This window comes from Magnolia sinica, chromosome 1 (genome assembly GCF_029962835.1).
Source record: "Magnolia sinica isolate HGM2019 chromosome 1, MsV1, whole genome shotgun sequence".
NCBI lineage: Eukaryota > Viridiplantae > Streptophyta > Magnoliopsida > Magnoliales > Magnoliaceae > Magnolia > Magnolia sinica.
The window spans coordinates 5,940,810-5,964,235 of NC_080573.1; the positions used below are offsets into that span (position 1 = coordinate 5,940,810).

Sequence of the window (23,426 nt, forward strand, 5' to 3'; positions counted from 1 at the left end):
TTCTCGAATCCACGAGGAAAGAAAGCAGAAAATAGAAATAAATTCTAATAAATTCGAATTTGATTAATGAATGAATAAAAACAAGTTCACAACCCTTTAAATAGGGGTACCAAGCAATGAGAAAGAAATCAGAATCAAACTACAACTAAAACTCCTAGAATTCGCGACTTATTATAAATAGTAAACTTACTATTTATAGACGATCGTGATGTTTACTAGTCGCAAGGTTTTCGGCCAAAAATAGTAAGTGTCCTATTTGGCTTCACCAAACCGTTCCCCTAATTATTCTAAGCTCTTTTCACGTTGGGCGCAACTCCTAAAGCCCAACGGATGAAGAGTTACAATCAAACTAAAACTTACTATTTATAGTAAAAACGAAATTAAAACAGGGAAACGACCGTCAATCAAGGGGTTTTTCGCAATTGGGGGCTACCGGGCGTAGCGGGTTGGTTGGCTAAAGTAGCTCGTTTACCCCAAAATCATATATTTTACGTCGGATAACCAATGCATTTTTCCATCTCATTTTCTCTCATGGGCTCAAAGATAAAACATATTCAAAGTTCAAATGGGCCACACCACAGGAAGCAGCGGTGCTAATGACACTTACAGTTGAAACCTTCCTACGGCCCGCCATGATGTTTATTTTTCATGCAACCTGTTAAGAAGGTCCTAGAGACCTGCACCAAGGGAAAATTAAAATATCAGCTTGATCCAAAACTTTTGCGGCCTTCGCTAAGTTTTTAACCGTAAGCATTTAATTTCATTTGGCGAATCACTTGAGCCTTGGATAACCCTAAATCTTAAACCCTAAACTGCCTCATATTTGGGCCATATCCTAAAATGACATTGGAAAAATGCATGGACGGTGTGGATAAAATCCATACATCACGGTGGCCCTCAAGACCCCTAGCCTGCCCCAAGCACGGGACGGGCGAGGGAAGTACCCAATCCGCACCCGGTAGGGGTCACTACCGAATCCAAATCCCATGGGCAATTCACTATGGTGGGACCTACTTTCTGGGCAATTCAGATGTCGCAGAGAAATTGGCAAGTTGGCAGCTGCGCGTGGAGAGAGGGATGCTTGTGGGGTTATGCGATCGAACATCTTCGTGGAGATCGATGATCCTATAGAACTGATGAACATGTGGAGACTTCTAAACCGTTTATCTGATGGGCCCCACCCATTGTATGGCCACATCACCAGAATCCCATTCGAAAGGTTTGATTGGGAAGTTTTGGCCTTTCAATGTAGTGATCAGTTGCTGAGAAATGCTACCATGGCAACGCCAAGATCGAGCCCATCACAAGAATACTTGGATAAGATGCAGTGCATGTATGGTATTCTCAATCACAAAACAGAATGCAGTTCGATTCACTTGGGCATCCAAACGCAGCTCAAAGCCATCGGTGCTGGATAGCATTTAAAAGCACTAAGAGGAGAAGAGAGTAAGCATGTTTATGCTCATGTTCATGCTGGAATTGCTGATGCTTGAAAATGAGAAATGTCAAGGAGATGGAAGAAAGAGGATTTATTAATACTTCATAGCACTCATGTACAAGATCCGGGCCATTCACCATGTGGTAACTGGGAACATGCTGTGACCCAAAAAAAAAAAATTCTGGACAATATAGAGTCTATCCATCAGGTGGGCCAGTCTGAAACAACATAAGATGTGTGCTCAGAAAATACTCAAAAGCTCCATTTTTTTCATGCTTCCCTTGCACTCTCACCACCTTCCATTCCAGCCATCGTATCATATAAGGGCCGATTCAGTGTCTCTGGCAGGTAGAATGCGAGCAAACCCCCGGCGAGCCCACACACCCCAAACATCGCGAGCGGTAGTCCTCCTCCCAAAACCACCACCAACGGCGCTAGTATCGCACCCATTTGTGCCCCCTGCGTTGCACACCCCAATGCAGCATTCCTTACCACTGTTGGGAATAGCTCCGCCGCGTAAATAAACAGCAAATTATAAGTTCCGGCCATCCCGAATATCCCCAGAATGCTACAGATCATTCTTACATGCTTCCAAACACCCACATTCTTAATCAAGCTTCCCACAATGCAAAAAACTCCACTAAACCACATTGTTCCAATGGCTAATGGCTTCCGCCCAAAAATGTCCAGCAGCCACGCTGTTAGTGCGAATGCTGGCATTTCAGCTACTGCATTAAGGGCGACGTTGATGTAGATGTTCGTTCCGAGGTTGACGACGTTTAAGCTCAGGCCATAGTATACTACTGAAGTTAGGAAATTGATGATAACAATTAGGATTAGGCGCACTCGAGTGAGAGGTAATCGGGCGACGTCGATTAGAGAGCTACCTAAGATAGCTGTTTCAGTTGTTGGGTCATCACATTTTTGTGAACTAGCGTCGTCCAATGTCAGTGATACTCCATCAGGGAGGCGCTTCCCATTGCACTTGGCGATGTCTTGCATTACATTCATGGCTTTATCAATGTTTCCACGGACGAGGTACCATCGCGGTGAGTCGGGGATGAATGGGATGACTGTAACAAGGTAGAGAAGGGATGGGATGGATGAGATGATGTAGAGGTGCCGCCATGACTGGAAGATGTAAGCCATTGCTGATAGTATTGCTATCCCACCTGAGAAGAAGTAGAATGTGGACATCCCAGCTAATCCTCGCTTGGTGGGACCCACGGGCTCGGTGGCTAGGACAAATGAACATAGGCCAACGGCACCAGTGCTGAAGCCGGTGAGGAAGCGGAGGAGTGTGTAGATCCAGTAGGTTGGTGCGATTGCGGTTAGGCAACCGAAAATGAGGTTCATGACACAGACGATGGTTAGAGACCCTTTACGTCCAAGAAAGGAATCGGAAAGGTGACCAAACACGCCGGCACCTGTTACAGGAAGAAAAATAAATTATTTTTAATTATATGATTTTTCCTATAAGCATTGCATGGACATTTCATGCATACATGGTTTGTAGCAGATGAGGACCCGATTATGGATATATATGGCCGTCAACATGGTGGAACACTCTTTAGATTGCCCATCACTGATCGGATGGTTCTAATCATTCGATAGAAGAAATTTTGGGTGTTAGAGAGGATGTTGCCTGCATTTTGTTTGATCAACGGTTTGTAGGCTTTGGATTGGTTGGTTATGATCATCTGTTGACAGTGAGTATTGGACGCGGATTTCCTGCGAAGTTCGTGCGCTGGGAACCAGGTGGGGCCAACCGTGATATTCGTATGAAATCCACCCTGTCCATCGGTTTTTTGAGCTCATTGTGGCTATGAGAGTAAAATTGAGCAGGATCCACGACTCAAGTGGGCCGTACTTAAGAAAACGTGGTCAGGGAAATTCATACTGTTGAAACCTCCCTGGTTCTACAGTGATGTTTACATGCCATCCATACCGTTAATAACATCGTTCATACATTCATACTGGGATGAACTGAAAAAACAAATATTAGAATGATTCAAAACTTCTGTGGCCATGAATATTTCAACCGTTGAAATTCAATTCTCACATTTTCGGCACACTTGAGAATTAGGTACAGATCATTTTTGTCCTCGTGCCCTAAAATAAACTCAAAACACGGATGGACGGAGAGGATTTCTCAGAATCATCACAGTGGCCCCCACCTGGGTTCCCACGGTACGAGCCTGCAAAAGGCTTTCGCAGGAAATCCGCGTCCGTGAGTACTGGCAACTGGAAATCAGAAGTAGATCACACCGATAGAGGTCAAGATCTTATATGGTTTTAGGTGGAATTAGAGCTGATAGTCGGGCGGGTTTGGGTTTGGTCGGTTTGGTGCTCAACCCTAGTCCAACCCAAGGTTCCACGTCCTTCAACCCTAATTCAACCCAACCCAACCTCAGGTTGGGAATTCTCAACCCAAGCCCAACCGAAGTGGGCTCAGTCCAATTGGCAAGTTGGATACATGATAATATTTTCATTACTACATTAGTCTATCGTATTTCAATACACATCTTATTTTTTGTATCTATAATTTTATTAATTATATATGTAGTTATTTATAGTAAAGAGCTTCATTTTATTTTATTTTTCTAAACAAACAAGCTAAAACATAAGACAATTATTTCTTTCAAAGTCGTTTTGTGTAGTACGCAATCTATTTAGGAGAGAAAAATCCAGTATATCTTATTAGCTTGAGTCATCAAAAATGATGTGGACCAATGAGACCAAACAACACTAGAATTTCCTATGCCTTTAACACAAACGATCCACACTCAATTATAATTAATTAATAACTTATATATTGATTGGGTTCGGATTGGGTTGGGCAACCCAAGACCTCAACCCGAGCCCAACCCAAGTTTTATCGGGCTGGTGTTTGTATAGCCCAAGTCCAAGATCAGACTCGATACATCCTGCCCGAGCCCAATCCAATGTCGGGTCGGTCACGGGTCTGTTGGGTTGAACTCGCCGAACTTTCAGCCCTAGGTGGAATGTAGTTGAATGGATATGTATTGCATCATCTCGGAAAAGCTAACACATAAAAAGGGTAATTATAAGGAAACAGATTGGCTACTCCCTTGCCACCGGCCAATGGCTGGTCGTTGGTGCTATGTGGGCCCACCATGATGTATGTGTTTCATCCATGCCGTCCATCTATTTTTATAGATCATTTTATAGTATGAGACCAAAAAATAGGTACATCCAATATCAAGTGGACCACATTATAGGAAACAATGTTGAATGAAAATTGAACATTAAAAACTTCTTGGGGCCATAAAAGTTTTTGATCAAGCTTATCTTTGTTTTTTCCCTTAATCTGGCTATTTATGACCTAATCGATGTCAAATAAACAGTACAGTGGGCCTATTTTAATGATGAATCTACAATTACTATTGTTTTCCTGTGGTGTGGTCCACTTGGGATTTATATACCTCTCAATTTTGGTGTCACCCCCTAAAATGATTTGTAAAAATGGATGAAACACATACATCATACTGGACCCACGATCACCGAGCATCAGCCACGGGGCTGGTGGCAGGGAAGTAGGGAACGGATTAGCTGCACCGGGAAACAGTTTACTAGGGTTTTTAAAATTGGTGAATGGCTATTAAAAGCTTTTTCTTAATCAAGCTAATATTTTTTTCATATCCGCGCGCAGCCATTCCAATTTTTTCGGCGCATCACGTGAGGTTTCAATGGGTGCCGCATCACGTGAACCGTTCAGTTCCTGTGCCCATAATAACACGTGTACAAATGTGTCCACGGGTGCTTACATAAGAAGGCGAGCATCTTTATATAATATATATATATATATATATATATATATATATATATATATATATATATATATATATATGGGAAAAGTTTTCATACGGTCAAGCTCATGGGAACTCCCCATGAGGTCGAGCTGTGTGGGCCACACCATGGTGCAGTCAGATGCACCATTTCATAGTGGGTGTAGGGATTAAAAATCAAGTCAATCTGTGACTTATGTCAGCCACACCACATACAAAAGTTGAGAGGGGTTACCCTCCATTAAAATATTCATAACTATTTTTTGGTCCCACTGGGATGTGGTTCACAAATCCAGCCCATCCATTATGTGTGTCCCACTTGGATGAGGGGTCAGACCAAGTTTCAGACACATCCAAATTTCAGGTGGGCCCCACAAAGTGCTTTTATATGTTTTAGGCATGTCTTCACATGAGTTTAGAGGTATGGCCCACCTAAGTTCCATGTACTACTGATTTTTTGGATATCCTATAATTTAAAGGGACCCATCAAATGCACCGATAATGTTAGACATACATCATGATGGAGCCCACGCAGCTCCACGTCATGGGAAGTTCCCATGAGGTCGAGCTGTCTGGGCTCCATTGTGATGCGTGTCGACCATATACCCCATCAGTCAGATGCAGCATTCCATGGCGGGCGTGGGGCTTAAAAATAAAATCAATCCATGACTTGTGTGGGCCACACCACATGCAAAAGTTGAGAGGGGTTACCTTCCATTAAAACATTCATAATCATTTGTTGGGTCTACTGAGATGTGGCTCACAAATCCAGCCCATCCATTATGTGTGTCCCACCTGGATGAGGGATGAAACCAAGTTTCGGATGCATCCAAATTTCAGGTGGGCCCCACCATGTGATTTTAAATGTTTTAGGCATGTCTTCACATGATTTTAGATGGTATGGCCCACTTGAGTTCCTTATACGGCTGATTTTTGGGATATCCTATAATTTAAAGGTGACCCATCAACGCATCACGGTGGGGCCCACACAGCTCGACCTCAACTGCATTTAACCTCCCCCCCCCCCCCCCCCCACACACACACACATATATATATATATATATATATATATATATATATATATATAATATATATATATATATATATATATATATATATATATATATATATATGGGATAAGAGATTCTTTATTTCCTGCATGTAGCCTCACAACCTAGGCAGGAAAAAGAAGAGAAAAGAAAAGAGAAAGAACAAACGCTTTACCTGGGCCGGGGAGAAACCCATAGCACTTCGGTGGTCGGGAAAAAAAAGGGGAAAGGGAAAGAGGAAGAATCCACAGACTGGGTGGGCCACGGAATAAAAAGGAGATTTTGGAAATATTGCCAATATTTTGAAAATCTTACTATGATATTGCCAAAAATACATTAAACAATATTATCATGAGATTTTTAAAATTATCTAATTGTTGTGATATTATTGTGATCAATATTTAAAGAATTTCGTACATGAATATATATTTACATTTTAAATATATTTATTAATTTAGAATAAATATTTTAAAACATTTTTATTTTTGACGAGAGCTCCTAATAGTAATAGCATTCCAAGAACAAAGCCTCAAAACTCTTAGGCGGATACATTGTTAAAAATGAGATTTGTTACAGGACTGAAGTTTCCGAATTTATTTATTTATTTTTTTAAAATTGCCGTGGGGGTACACTTAAATAGGTGTACACAAATCGAGCTAGCATGGTTAGCTCGCTTGACTCAACTCGAAAAAGCTTGATTCAACTCGGTTCAAAGCCGAGTTTGAGCCTAGTCAAGCTGATTTTTTTTAGCTTGAAAATGAGTTTGAGCTGGCCCCAGCTCGACTCGACTCAACTCGGATCGAACCCAGCTCGAATCGACTGGGATTGAACCAGTTCAATGACACAGTTACTTTGATATTAGTGTTACTCACCAAGTGTTTGATGAAATGACTCAAAGAAGTGTGGTCGGTGGCAAGGAAGTATGTACACGAAACCAACACCCTTTTTTTCTTAACTTCTATGTTGCTTAGAAGGTGTTTGATAAAATACCTATAAATCCATTGCTGCTGTCTCAAATACAGTGAGATTTTGAAAGTGCAATCTAGGTGTTTCTGAAAATGCTGCAATGGTGAACTCGGCTCAAACTGGCCTGAGCTGCTAATTGAATTGAGCCGAGCTCGCCAGTCAGGCTCAAGGACCGAGCCGAGCTGAGTTCGAGTTGAGGTCAGTTAGTGGCCGAGCCGAGTCGAGCTGAGGCCAGCTCTACTCGATTTGACTTGATGTACACCCCTACACTTGATGAATTTGTTACATATCCGTGCAGCCAATCCTTTTTTTGCAGTGCATTTAAGGATGTTATCCCAAAACTTAAGCAAATCCAAATATACAGTGGAACACACCGGTGGAAAAATTGGTGAATGACTATTAAAAGATTTTTCTTAATCAAGCTAATATATTTATTTTCACTTCATCCGATCCTGGATGGTGGGATGAGAATAAAACATTACAGATCTGCTTACAGTAGGCGTTGGAAAGTTTTGATGGTGAGCGTTTAATCATCACTGTTCCTATGGTGTGGTCCACATGAGATTTTGATATACTTAATTTTTGGAAACGTAGCATAAAATGAGCAGTAAAAACTGATGGACGGAGTGGATATACAACATATGATCAAGGTGGGCCCTACGGTAAGGGTAACACCTAATCCGTGCCCATTATAAAAAAGACAATGGAGCGGGAACAACGGAAATTTGGCAGAGCCATCCCTCCACAGCACACGTGGCAGGTTTACGCATGGCCTAGTTTGGATGGTTTATATCCAAAAAAATTACAATTATCAGACAATCGTATCCATACGATGTGTGGCCATTAATTTGAAAGGGGGAAACAAAAGCAGTTAACGGTCAAATATGCATTGGAATAAACTATGGATAAAAAAAAAAATAGTAACCGATGCTAACGTTTCATGACTTTTATATTCAATTTGCGAACAATACATGCTGGCCTGTTGATAGATAACCCTATCACGTGTCCTGTAGAGAGTTGTCTCTATCATATTTTGGTTTTTCCGGTTCTAAAGGAATGTGGGCCACCCACAGCCTGAATTTGGGCCAGTGCATCTGACAACCGATGGGAATTTCAAGATCTTCAAGAGGCTCTAAGTAGTTTGATAACATTATCACAAGTAGTTGGACCACTAGATCCACATGGAAGTCAATGCAGCAACTGATATTTTGTCTACTCATGCTTACACAAACTATCGTGAATGTATGATCACAACTTCTTAATTTATTGTAAATTCACGTGGAGAGAGAGAGAGAGAGAGAGAGAGAGAGAGACAGAGAGAGGAATAAAGAAAAACGCGGGAAATACATTGGCAAGAAAAGACGAGAAAAAAAAAATAAAAAAATAGAAGGAGAGCATGCAGCTTAACGTACAAAGAGGAAGAAGGTTGCCTATCATGGGCAACTTTATTGGGATGTAATTTGGCCATCTGGTACATGTGTAATTTGTGGGTGTGTCATAATCGATCTGTGGTTCAATTCTCAATTCAATCTGAATGTTACTGACCCATGGCGTCGAGATAGAGTGATATGTAATTAATTGATCAGGAAAACAACTTTCTATTCTGTCAATTGTAAAGTGTACTTATCAAGTGATTTGCAGATATTGAGGCTCTTCCTCCAATGAATTCTTTTTATCTTAAAAACCAATGACTTTTGAAGATGCAACAATTGTTTGGTCGAACGGAAATCGAAAATGAAGATAGAAAAGTGAAACTTACCACTAAAATATGATAATTGTCCCGGCTGAGAGCATCAGAGTGCTTAATCGAGTAAGTCACTGATGAGTGAAGAAAGGGTAATGGCAAGATTACAAGCTACTGTAAAGTGGCGGTTGCCTTTACCCGATCGTACATTACCATTGTTAAGTGCATCTTTATTCTTACAATAGGTTATCGAATGTGACTCGATGCTAATATAGCCCTAACGGGTACTCATCCTTATTCAAATATTGCCTAAGCACTACAACTCTTCGAAGACTTGATCATTAATGAGCCATCCTCCATAAATTTGGCGCACGTTATGAAGATATTATGACTGCCACGTGACTACATCTATACCATTAATTTGGTGCCACCAAATCTTGTCTGAACACTACCCCCCACATTTCTCTCTATACGGCAAAGGATGGAGAGAAACGTAAAACCTTTCGTTGAGCATTTATTGCTTGGCCACATGGTAGTACCCTCATTCGTTTAACCTGCGAACAATGCTTATGTCGCTTCATTCTTTTTGCAGGCTTTGGCCACATGTTCCTCTGCCGAAGGTATTCTCTGCCTTGGTGATAGTTTGATAAATTTTTCAGCCCTAAGGAGATCGAAAATCGCCTACCATGTTTTATAAATTTCTTGGTAGTATTCAAACTCTAAGTAGAAGACTCTTCATCAATCTTTGTCAAGGTCGTATAGAGAAAAATCTTTTAAAAGTTTATTTCAATCATTGCTGGCTCATAATTCGATTTATGGTAATAACATCATTTTCTTGTGCTAACAAAGTGCCAATTGATTCCTTGACAGCTGATATGTATAGTATAAGAGATCTTTTTTTTTTTTTTTTTTTCCTATGGAGGAATTAACACTGGTGGCTTTGTCAAATATTCTTTTATTTTTTTGAGAGTTGCCTGATGATATTCTTCCCACTTAAATACTTCGCCTGTTTTCAACTTAATTAAAGGAGAAAATACATTAGTTTTTTCCAATGAATTATAAATGAAATGGCGGAGATAATTAACTTGCCCAAGGAATCTTTGCAATTCTTTTTTATTCTTTGGAGGTTGAGTTTCGATGATAGGTCATGTTTTATTACGGTTTACTTTTGTTATAGGTAAAATTGAATTGACCTGGTGTATGAGATGCATGGCAAAGCGACCATCGGAACAAAATATCTGAAAATAGCTAGAGAAGATGAGCTGAGCAAGGAAACTCAATGACTGAGCTGAAACAATTAAACCAAACTCATCAACAGACCTACCAACCTCGACATTTAATATCGACCTCGACCTCGATACTGACCTTGAACTTGGATATCGACCTCGACCTCGGAATAAAAACATGTAGAGAAAAATCCTGCAAATCGTATATGGTGGGACTGCCCAACGAGGCCTCGGCTGAAGATCATGTAAATTGAGGCGTAATCAGAGAAATATTTAAGAGCATATTCTAACTCCACTACAGGTCCCTCCAGTGTATTTCGTGGAGTCTCTCGGATACGCATGCTATCCGCCCCCCTTATAAATACATCTCCTTATTCAAGAGAAAGATACACACAATTATCCTGATTTTATTAAACCTACTGTAAGTCCATACACCTGACTTAGGCATCGGATGATCCCTGGCCACAACTGGTACCCCTAGTATCTCTTTGTTCTCCATTAACTTGTAGGTACCTAACGGCTCCTAGGAAGTGGGGCATGATTGACCAAATTCAAGCATCAGTACAGTTTTGGCACCATTTGTGGGAACGATAGCAAAGCCGTTCAGAAGTTCCTATTGTATCAAATTTACTCGCCCTCTTTCCCCCTTTACCTTACGGTGGCTAAAGGGAAAAAAGGGCTTTAGCCGCCATTACTGAACCGATCCCTGTGTCGGAAGAACAGCTTGAAGATCCTCAAGCCCCACATTTAGATCACCACACTGATCCCCTCCAACAGTGGCCGTGCAAAGATCCCGTAACAGGGGGGCGGATCGTCTCCTTAAAAAATCAAGTTGAGGCCTTGGCTAGCAACGTGGATCGGATAATGCGGATATTAGAGAGATAGTAGCCATTCCCCAATCAAGGCGAGGAAGTGGGGGCAACAACCGAGCAATCCAACCTCCACGGGTATCTCATGATCCACACGAGATGAAGGACCGACTAATACGACACGGGCAGGTTCCCACACATATTGTCGGAACGACCATGCTCGCTGAGTTTGACTTGCGACATACCCTAGAAAAAAGGAAGTGTGGGAAGGCCCTTGAAGTTGTGGCAAAAAGTGAGGTCCCGTGGGAGGCAGAGCTCAAAGAAATCCAAGATCAGCTCGATGATATTCGGCAGGTGTGCCGAGCCAAAGCCTCGGCCTCTGTCGAAGCCGTGCTAGAAGAAGTCGAGCCTCTTTTCATTAACGAAATTATAAGATCTCAGCTCCTGTCTAGGTTTTGGATGCCCTAGATCACCCATTACCCTGGATCTAGGGATCCGACCGAATACCTCAAGTCCTTCAGATCCTGGATGGAGCTCCACGGTGCCTCGGGGCACATAATGTGTAAAGCGTTCTCCTTAACCTTATCGAGAGTAGCACGAAAATGGTATAGACAACAGAAGCCAAAATCTATCAGCTCTTTCACCTAACTCAGCGAGGCTTTCATCACACAATTCATCAATGGGAAAGAGAAGAAAGCTCTCAACTCATTTCCTCACAATCACACAAAGGGAGGATGAGCTATTAAGGGATTATATTATTAATTTAAAAGTGGAAGCAATACAGGTCGACGATTACTCCGACAAGATAACTCTCGCGGATATGATAGATGACCTCAAACAAGGAAAGTTCCTCTTCTCAATTAGCAAGAACCCCCTACCACTCTAGCCGACCTCTTTAACTGAGCTTAAAGGTATTCAAACGTAAAGGAGCTCTTTAGTTTGCGGAAGGTTACTCAGGGCATAAGTAGCTCGGTTAAGGGTAAGAAGTGAAAGGAAGAAGGGGAGTTGTCCACTGTTAACAACAAAAAGAAAAAAGAGGATGACCAGAGCAGAGGTCAATGTACAAGTCGATGGTCAGAGAGTGGACTCCACTCGTATACTTTTTTGAATGCCACGCCCAAACAAGTGCTCATGGAGATACGCGACAAAAGAAACCTGAAGTGGCCAAGCAGAATGAAGGCCAATGCCGAGAAAAGGAATAAGTAGAAATACTGTCATTTCCACCAAGACCACGGTCATAACACTGCAAAGTATTTTAACTTTAAGGAAGAGATTGAGTCCCTCATCTAGAAGAGGCACCTGTGATAGTTTTCGACAAGAGAAAGGAAGACTGACTAGACAAGTAGGACAAGCAACACAATGACTAGAACCACAACAAGGCAACGTGTGAGATATGTACCATATTCGGTGGACCGGCCAGTAGTGAGGACTCAAACAGAGCACGTAGAACACACACTCGAAATGCAAACAATAACGATACAGAGCAAAACGTATACCTCACCAGCAGGACCGTGAAAGAGCATATGCTAAGTTCGTGCAGCTTAACCTTCATAGAAGAAGACACCTGGGCATTCTATAACCCGTATGACGATGTCTTAGTAGTCACTATGACTGTGGCCAACCACAAAGTGCATCGGATACTAATTGTTTTTTTTTTTTTTGTTTTTTTTGTTTTTTAATATCCACGTTATCCATCCATTTCTCCATCCCATTTTAGGACGGAGTCTCAAAAGTTATGTATATCCAAATCTTAGGTGGACCACACTAAAGGAAACACTAGTGATTGAGTGCCTCATCATTAAAAATTCGAAAGGACGTATCTTAAGGTTTTTATAATGTTTATTTGCAATCCAACCTGTTGATAATGTTAAGAAGATCTAGATGAAGGGAAAATATAAAGATCAGCTTGGTCCAAAATACTTGTGGCCCACAAAAAGCTTTTAATGGTAAGTAGTTTGGTCCACCCGAGATTTGGATCTTCTTAAGGCTTGGATCGCACACTAAAATCAGATGGAAAAACATATAGACGGTGTGGATATATGAAAAAATACATCAGTGTGGGCCTCACACGGTTAGAGTAGCACCCCCTGAGGCTTTACAGATAACATCTAATCCGCTCCGCACCTAGGAAGAGTGAGGGACGCGGATTGCCTGTTGTTGGAATTTTCTGTGAAGCTATGTGGAGTCTACAGCAATGTTTGTCATAAAAATCCACTCTGTCCATCCACAGATGGACGCGGATTTCCTGCGAAAGCCTTTCGCAGGAACTTCCTGCGCAAGAATGCTATGTGGGGCCCACCGAGATATTTTGGAGAAATACAATCCGTTCATCCGTTTTAGTAGATCATTTTAGGACACGTGACCAAAAATTAGGTGGATCCAAAACTCAAGTGAGCCACAAGAGAGGAAACAATGGGGATTCGGTGAGCACCGCTGAAACATTCTTATGGACATGAAAGTTTTGTATCAGGATATTTTTTCGGTTCTTTCACTTTATCCTATTGAGAGTGACCTTATAAACGGTTTGGATGGCCCATAGACATCAGAATGGAGCCCAGGAAGGTTTCAACGGTACAAATTTCTTTCCTCAATTTGCCCTCCTGTGTGACTCAATTGAGTTGTGGATCTAACTCATTTTTGATCACGTGTCCTAAAATGAGCTATAAAAACGGATGAACGGAGTGTATTTCTCCAAAATATCTCGGTGGGCCCCACATAGCATTCTTGCGCAGGAAGTTCCTGCGAAAGCCGAAATCCGCGTCCTCCACAGATTATGTTAGGACATATGTCAAAAAAATAAGCAAATCCATACTCAGGTGGGCTGCATGACCGTAAAAAAGTGGATAAAAATGGCTACCTCATAAACCTTGTTGGGATTCACCGTAATATTTATATGCCACGCATGCCGTTCATAAGGTCATGCACGAATGTTTCAACAATGGGTGTTCAAACCCCACTGTTTCTTTGAGTTTTGGATTGCCTTATTTTTGGTGTATTTCTTAGCATGATGGAAAATTGGATGGACGGTGTAGATTTCTGATAAACATCACAGTGAGCCCCACCAAGCTTCCTGGGGCAGGAGCATTCTATCGGATGGCAATCCGCGTCGGTTGGGAGGAAAAGGCTTACCGCCAGAAACGGATTAGCCACTCCCCCTGCCACCAGCCCGGTGGCTGATGGTCGGTGCTCTGTGGGCTCCACCATGATGTATGTATTTCATCCATTCCGTTCATCCAATTTTACAGATTATTTTAGTGCTTGATACCAAAAATGAGAGGGATATAAATCACAAGTTGACCACACCACAGGAAAACAATGGTGATTGGATATCCACCATTAAAATCCTCCTAAGGCCCACTGTACTGTTTATTTGACATCAAATCTGTTGATTAGGTCATACAGACCAAGATGAAGGGAAAAAACAAAGATCAGCTTGATCCAAAACTTTTATGGCCCCCAAAAAGTTTTTAATGGTCGACGTTCATTCAACACTGTTTCCTGTAATGTGGTCCACTTGAGAATTGGATATACCTAATTTTTGTTTTCATAACATAAAATGATCTATAAAAATAGATGGACGGCATGGATGAAACAAATACATCATGGTGGGGCCCACAGAGCACTGAACACCAGCCATTGGCTGGTGGCGGGGGAGTAGCCAATCCGTTCCCCAGCCACAAACAGTAGAGTACGGTCCGATAGGGTGGGGCAGAGAAAGAGAAGGCGTGGTTGCGCGCCAGACATGGCCGAATCTTCTAGATTTCCGGCGCATCCCTTTCTAACGGGAGCGGGTTAGGTGTTACCCGGGTAACACCTTAGTGGGTGTTACTCTTACCGTGTGGGGCCTACCTTAATGAACGTGTCGCATATCCACACCGCCCATCTGTTTTTCCAGATAATTTTACGACGTTACTCCGAAAATTAAACAAATCCAAATCTCAAGTGGACTGCAAAACGTAGTGAATGACAATTTAAAGCTTTTTTAGACCACAATAGTTTTAGATCAAGCTGATCTTTGTATTTCCACCTCATCCAGGTCCACCTGAGATTTATATCTGCTTAATTGTTCAGAGCACGTACTAAAATGGTATGGGAAAACGGATGGACGGAGTGGATATCCAACACATCATCAAGGTGGGTCCCAGGGTAAGGGTAACACCTAACCCGCTGCCCTTTCTAACATGATCCCGCGCATCAGCAAACGTCAGCATTCTAACTAGCAAGATTCAATGCATTTTGGACCGTTGGTTCAGTGATCCAAGCCTTTGATCTGATGGGTCTCACCTACTATGGGATGCACTGGAATTTCACGCAATCAAAGATCCCAACCCTTGGTGGACGATTAGTAGGTTCTCAATCCAAGGGTTGGATCTTTTAGATTTCCGGTCCTGGACCATCAGATCAACGGTTTGGATTCCATATACGATGTACCCTCGGTGCAAGTTAGAGGACTCACCAACCATGCATCCGGCGAAGAAAGCCGACTGAGCCAAGCCGACCTTATACTTCTCTCCGCACACGAGCCCCCACTCCGCCACCGTCGAGACGCCTGGCCCACCTATCCACTCCCACGTGCCCGGCACCAAATCGCAGACCGTCGCCCCACCACAACCTGGCAGACCACCCGGAGCCGTACATCTCCAAGCCGGCTCGCGATCGGCGAAGATCATGACCATCGTATGAAAAGCCTCAAGCGCCCAAGCCAAGCTGGTGAGAACGAAGTGCCTCAGTTGCCACGGCCCGAACTCCCCGCAGAATCTCTGTAGCATCTCGTCGATCCCGATCTTCTCCTCGCCTTCCGATTTAATCGGGAGGAGGACCGACGAGAGATCCGAGCCGCCGGAATCTGACGCCACCGCCATCATCTTTCCCTGATCCCTTTCGGAGGTGGGAGGGATATACGTCAAAGGGCCTTTTTTATAAAGAGACGGAGGTTTTTCCTTTCTGACAACTAATCCCACACGAGTGTAGAGCCCAAGTCCACGTGTCAGGTGGGCCATACTAGTCTGATCAACAGGAATGTAAAGTCGTGTCGTCGCTCTCCTTTTGTGGGCGATGCTCGGAGTAAATGGATGGTTGAAATAGTTCATTTTACCCGTCTGTTGTTGTACGTAGTGGCCCACCTGAAGAGCGAAAAGGCCCGATTGAAGGTCGGATCTGGCACGCGAGTGCTTATTGGTGCACGTGTGATTATCCGATGGATTAGGAGAGCTTGAGGGAAATGTTTGGGGGTGGAAATTGTAACGACGGGGGAGGCTGAGTCGTCGCTTCCCTGTTAAACGTAGAAAAACTTTGATACTCTGGAAGAGTGTGATAGTTGATGCACACGCGCTTAGAAATTGCACATGTGGCATACACGTAATCAAATTGAACCGTCCAAATTATTGTACCTATTATACATGTAACATGAAGAAAATTGATCGTATTAATCATCTGATTATTGGATTAGTGGACACTTATTGGACGGTTCACATGAAAAACATCCAATGGTGTTATTTCCACAAGCAAGAGTATGTGGATCATAGGTTAGATTTGATCTTGGGATTGTGATTTGGCGATAGCGGTCTCCACGGTTCAGATAGTCCTTGGAACATTAATCATAATCATCAGAAATTAGAAGAAGATAAATAATCATTTTCTTCAACACATGTTTGAAAAGGAGGAGAGTTTCACCACGAAACTCAACATCCCGAACCGTGCTTCCAAGCCAAAATCCGTGGGCCCCACCAAAATGTATATGTTTGTCCATTCTAATTTTTAAATCATTTCCCGTAACAAATCTAAATTTTGGTACACATAAATTCTTAAGTAAAGATGTTAAAATTTTATTTATTTTTTTGTTAATAAACAAAACAAGTCACTTAGATCCAAAGTGCAGTGTGGTTGGATCCTTACTCTTGATGTGGTGGTAGACTTTCAGGAGTTTCAACACCCGGTCAAGGGTTTGGGCATCCATAGGTGGTGAAATCCTACCATGGTGTGAGTGTGTGGTGGTGTGTGTGTGCGCGTGCAACAAAAATAAGGAAAAATAAAAGAAGAAGAAGAAAAAAAAAAGAAGAAACAGTGCAATGTGGACCACACTAACGGAAAGAGGGAATTGAATACTTCTTTTCGAAAACTTTTTGAGAGAGATTGATATTTGTTTTTTCCCTTCATCATGCATAAGGACCACAAGCAAACATCACTATCGGCTCCAAAAGGTATTTGCTTTCAAAGGTGGATTTCATATCTCTCCCACCAGTTTGGTTAACTTGAGCTTATAATCTGCCTTATCTTTTGACTCATGCCTTTAACATGAGCTAGTAAGATAGATAAATGATATGGATCAAGCACATATAAACAGTGGGACCCACAGATTTTACTCATGCAATTCCCATTAAGTTTTGCCACCTGCAATTTATGTTGGAGGCATACTCTCTCATGTACTCATCAAAACCATAATAATAAGTTGTTATTGTTGATTTATCACTATTTACGTACACTGAAAAATGAAAAAATATATACGAAATAAAATTGAGAAAATAAAATAACCATGATTCACAACGGCTGTATATTCAGAAGAATTTCAATATTTGAATGGATAGTTCATAAGATAATAATGTAAGGCCTGTTTAGATTAGAAAATTCCATGAGAGAAGAAATCAAAAGTGCAACGAGAAGTACAATAATTACATTTTATCCTTTTCGTTGTTTAGAAAATGTTCAAAATTCGTAGTCGTTTGCAACAATTGCTTATGGACAGAAATAGGGATCATTGCCCCAACAATGGAATGGCTACATGTGAATTGCAGGATGAAAAAATATTTTGTTGCATGTAAAAGTCTAAGGTACTCTGCTCGACAGCACGAGCAACCACTTTATACATGTTTGAATGAATGGAACACCTCAATAATTGAAATACGACACCCAACACACAACAATACATGATTTACCGAAGAACTCCATAATCCTACTCTCTATGCATAGAAGATATGCACCACTTGATATAACACTTGTGCTTAGTTCAACAGATAATGTTGTCTCGTAAGTCATTAATGACCATTAAAATTAGAAACATCATCTACATTATTTGGGAAATAGAAGGTGATCAACACAACAATTTGTACTATCAGAGGAGACAGTTCGTAGGGAGTACAATAAATGATGAATCAAAGATGAGTCTATATCACAAGAATCACTAAAGCTTTAACTGCAATTGGCATCATTTTACAACAGTAGAGAGAAAAATAACTAGAACTAGTAATTCCACAAGCAATTTCCATTTCCATCTTTCCTTCAATTTATATCTAGGAAGCATGCATGATGTCTGAGGTTAAGGTCGTGAGAAATACCTCTCTTAATTGGCAATGCAGCAGTCCTGCCTTCATCTCTCCTGTTGTTGTTGACAGTCCTACATAGCATGCTCTGTAACTGCTTGCAGATGTTGAAGATGATACTGTAAGGGGCCTCCGACAAGACCCAACTTTAGAACCTTTGTAAGGGAGGAGTGTAGAGTACGAGAGCTCCCAAGACTTTCATTGTCGATGGAGGGGCTCAAACAGTTACTTGCATTCATATGGGAGTCCATCCTCTCAAGTCAATATTGGGCAATTTTCCTTGAAAACCGTAGGATTTCAACTGACACTGAATAAGTTGATATTGGGATTGTAAGTTACTTTAGATAATTAACTTATCTTGGTTTCTACTTAGGAATTAAGCTTGTTTTGTAAACAATTAATTTATCAGCTAAAAAAATATAAAATCATGTTTTGTTACCAACATCACATAAGTATTTATCCCCTTACTTTGTTTGGTCCACCCTCATATTCAGTGTCCATCATGTTGGGAGGACCGTTTATTGTGTAGACCCCATCTTTGATGTGGGCCATCAATCATGTAGGGCCCACCTTGGATGTGTGCCATTCATCATTAGGGCCAACCTAAAATGTGCATCGTCCATTATGTAAGCTCCACCTTTGATGTTAGCCATCCATCACATGGGGCCCACCACCAATATTATTTTCCATCATGTGGGGTTCACCTTCAATATTCATTGCTCATCCTATGAACTGTCCATCATGTGGGGCCTGGCTTGGATGTGGGTCATTAAACATTAGAGCCAACTTTTGATATGGACCATCCATCATGTGGTGCCCACATTGATGTGGGTCATCCACTTTGTGAAGCCTACCTTTGATGTCGACCGTCCATCATGTTGGCTCCACTTTCAATGTGGATTGTCCATTATATCGGCCCTACCTTCAATGTGAGTCGTCTATTATGCCGGACTCGCCTTGGATGTAAACCATCCGTCATTAAGGGCCAACCTTTAATATGGATTGTCCATTTGGGGCCCTTCATGATGTGGGCCATCCATCACTTGAGGCCCCGCTTCAATGTCCATTGCCCATCATGCGGGGCCCACCTTTGATGTGGACAGTATTTCATATAGGCCTCACATTTGAAGTGGGTTGTCCATTATACTAGCCCACTTTAGATGTGGCTATTTATCATTAGGCCCAACTTTTAATGTGGACTATCCATTATGTGGGTGCACATTAATATGGGGTCATCCATCATGTGGGGCCTACATTTTGACGTGGTATGTTTATAGTGTGTGCCCCACATTTGATGGAAACAATCCATCATACGGGGCCTCCTTTGATAAGGATCATGAGAGGTAGTATCCTTTGACATGAGCAGTGGCTTAGAGAAAGTAAGTAGAAAAATAATATGTCGAAAATCTATAGCAAATAAAACTTGTAAGATAAGTAACTTTCACTACGTGAAAAATGGGAAAAAATGATGGATTTAGAGATGGTTCTGGACCGTCTCTAAAATTGCTTGGTTTAAAGACGCTTTAGAGACGGCTGTAAACCGTCTCTAAATTTTTAGACAGCCCTTGACCGTTCTTATTTTTGTCCTAAAAATTTGAACGTTGAAAAATCATTTAAGACGGTCAAAAACCGTCGTTATCTGCAAATAAAAGACGGCCATTGACCGTCGGGAATAAGAGACGGTCCTTGACCATCTTATATGGTGAAATTTGAGACGGTCAAAGACCGTCCCTATTAGAGACGGTTATTGACCGTCTCTTATAATTTGAGACTGTCAAGGACCGTCTCAATTAGAGACGGTCGCTGGCCGTCTTTTCCTGTAATATGGGACTGTCAAAGAGCGTCTGTATTAGGGACGGTTCTTAGCTGTCTCTGTTTAAGACTGTCAAGGACCGTCTCATACAGGTAATCTGAGACTGTCATTAACTGTCTCAATTATAGACGGCTGATGGCCGTCTTTTACTAGTGCTGGAAGTGAGGAGAAAATAGGCTGGATTAGGGACGGCCCTTAGCAGTCTCTATTGGAGACTGTCAATGACCGTCTCTGTTAGAGACGGTCCTTAGCCGTCTTATTATAGTTATTTGAGACTGTTAACGACCGTCTGCATTAGAGACGGTCCTAAACCATCTCTAATGCTCAAGTCAAACATTAAAAATAATATAAATTATGAATTTCGAAAATAAAAAAGGTTTAAAAACTTTTAAAAATAACTAACAATGTTGAAGAAAAAAATTTAGATTTTGAAAAAAAATGTAATTTTATAAAAATCTAGATTTTGAAATAAAAGTTAAGAACTTTTAATAATGTTGATAATTTTGAAAAAAAAAAATCGATAAGAAAATGATATTTTGACAAAGAAAATTTAAAAAATTAAACAAAATTGTAAAAAAATTGTCAAATTGCAAAAATATATATATTTTAAAAAAGAAAACTAGATTTTGTATTTTGAAAAGAAAAATTAAAAAGTTGTATAACAAAAGTGATATTTAAAAAATAATTTTTTGAAAAAGAAAATTTAAAAAATTAAACAAAATTGTAAAAAAAATTGTCAAATTGCAAAAAAAAAAAAAATATTTTTTTAAAAAACTAGATTTTGTATTTTGAAAAGAAAAATTAAAAAGTTGTATAACAAAAGTGATATTTAAAAAATGATATTTTGAAAAAGAAAATTTAAAAAATTAAACAAATTTGTGAAAAAATTGACAAATTGTAAAAAAATATATATTTTAAAAAAGAAAACTAGATTTTGTATTTTGAAAAGAAAAATTAAAAAGTTATATAACAAAAATGATATTTAAAAAATGATATTTTGAAAAAGAAAATTTAATAAATTAAACAAAATTGTGAAAATTTGACAAAATGTAAAAAAAATATATATATTTTTTAAAAAAGAAAACTAGATTTTGTATTTTGACAAGAAAAATTAAAAAGTTATATAACAAAAGTGATATTTAAAAAATGATATTTTGAAAAAAAAAAATTTAAAAAATAAACAAAATTGTGAAAAAATTGACAATTTTTAATTTGTAAAATATATATATATATATATATATATATATATATATATATATATATTAAAAAAGAAAACTAGATTTGTATTTTGAAAAGAAAAATTAAAAAGTTATATAAAAAAAATGATATTTTGAAAAAGAAAATTTAATAAATTAAACAAAATTGTGAAAAAATTGACAAATTGTAAAAAAAAAAATATTTTAAAAAAGAAAACTAGATTTTATATTTTGACAAGAAAAATTAAAAAATTATATAACAAAAGTGATATTTAAAAAACGATATTTTGAAAAAGAAAATTTAAAAAATTAAACAAAATTGTGAAAAAATTGACAAATTGTAAATTGTAAATTTATATATATATATATATATATATATATATATATATATATTTATGTGTGTATAGATGTATGTATGTATGTATGTATGTATGTATGTATGTATGTATGTATGTATGTATTAGAAAAGAAAACTAGATTTTGTATTTTGAAAAGAAAAATTAAAAAGTTATATAACAAGATTTCAATAAAAAAATGATATTTTGAAAAAAAAAATTTTAAAAATTAAATGAAATTGTGAAAAAATTGACAAATTGTAAAAAAAAATATATTTTTTTAAAAAAAGAAAACTAGATTTTGTATTTTGACAACAAAAATTTAAAAGTTATATAACAAAAGTGAGATTAAAAAATGATATTTTGAAAAAAAAAATAAGAAATTAAACAAAATTGTGAAAAAATTGAAAAAATGTAAAAAAATATATATTTTAAAAAAGAAAACTAGATTTTGTATTTTGACAAGAAAAATCGAAAAAAAAAAAGAGATATATAACAAATTGAATGGATGTGGCCTACAATACACAAGGTGGGATTAAAAACATATAAACATGAAAGAAAAAAGAAAAAGAAAAAGAAGAAGAAGTGTTAACTCGAGGTTAAAAAAAAAATATACACGTTGAAGAAAGAGGAGTGCAAATCAAAGTTCCTCAATACCTTGGTAAAAAAGAAAATGGTTTAAATTCAACGGTAATATCAGATGGTTGAGATTATCCAATCATTGTGTATTCAAATAAGTGTTCTACCCAACAGAATAGATGTGCCCTTCAACACAAGTGCAGACCAAAGGAGAGGGTTAAGATCCAGCGACACAAGTGAAGCATATAGATGTTTAAAAAGAATAGTACAAGTCAATGTTCCTCAGGATAGTTAAAAAGAAAATGGTCTAAATTAATCCAGCGGCAATTTCAGACAGTTAAGATCATCCAATCAGTGTGACCTTTAGAGAGGGTACAGGTATGCCAGGTGTTGCCAACATTAAGAATTGGTACCAAATGCATACATTAGTATAGACCATTCTCATGTTATCATTTTTCGGCTATTAACTCGTCTCCAAAGCAATGAGATGTAAACTTGCATAGCTTAGATATAATTTAAGCTGCTTGTTAATTAAAAAGGAACTGAAATATAGTTAATTAAGCCAAATGGAATCTCAAAAAAAGAAAAAAATAAGACGACCGACATCCATCTAATCGTACTAAGTCCACCAATCAGGTGGTAGAGATTGTTCCATGAAAGGCATTTCCAGCTCTCCACTCATCTACAGTCGGCCCCTACATATTAGCTCTAAGGACTCAAAAACAGTAAAACACAACACATAAGTCTCACTAGAAACCTTAGAACTTGCAGAAACACAAGACATTGACACAGACAGAATTTTTTCCAAATGGAATCAAATTAATATCAGAGGTTAGTTTCCAAACACCACTAGTAGAATCGAACAATCTTTAATAAGAAAACAAAATCAAGCCCTACAACCCCTAAAATTCAACATACAGCCTCATCAAAACAGCAAAATCCAAAGGTGAAAAAATCACCATAAGAGCGATTTCATGACCCAAACCAAACCAAACCTAAACCTAAATCTATAACCTATAGCCTAAACCTAAACCTAAAACCTAATGTATTCTCAAATCCCTAAACCTAAACCTACACCTAATCCTAATCTAAACTCCCTAACCTAAACCTAAACCTAAACTTGATAACCCAAACCTAAACCCGATCCCGAACCCGAACCCGATTTCCTAAACCTAAACCTTAACCTATTCTCAATTTGCTAAACCT

General features: G+C 39.4%; 2 protein-coding genes across 2 annotated transcripts in view; both read right to left on the bottom strand.

Annotated features, from left to right (window-relative positions):
• Window positions 1–23,426, bottom strand: part of LOC131237701 (uncharacterized) — a 91,168-nt gene that overhangs the window by 59,122 nt on the left and 8,620 nt on the right. The gene's annotated exons all lie outside the window — the stretch shown is intronic.
• Window positions 1,515–16,238, bottom strand: LOC131237691 (organic cation/carnitine transporter 4-like). Its single transcript, XM_058235600.1, has 2 exons — window positions 15,438–16,238; window positions 1,515–2,865 (listed from the first exon to the last, which is right to left on the bottom strand). The coding sequence occupies exons 1-2, from the start codon at window positions 16,069–16,071 to the stop codon at window positions 1,709–1,711; spliced, it is 1,791 nt and encodes a 596-aa protein (XP_058091583.1). The 5' UTR covers window positions 16,072–16,238; the 3' UTR covers window positions 1,515–1,708.

Excerpts from the sequence above, each read along its gene's own strand:
- LOC131237691 (XM_058235600.1), bottom strand. The coding sequence starts at position 16,071 with ATGAACTATTTCAACCATCCATTTACTCCGAGCATCGCCCACAAAAGG. Across the intron at positions 2,866-15,437 it reads CTTCGCCGGATGCATGGTTG|GTGCCGGCGTGTTTGGTCAC; the intron begins GTGAGTCCTCTA and ends TTCCTGTAACAG.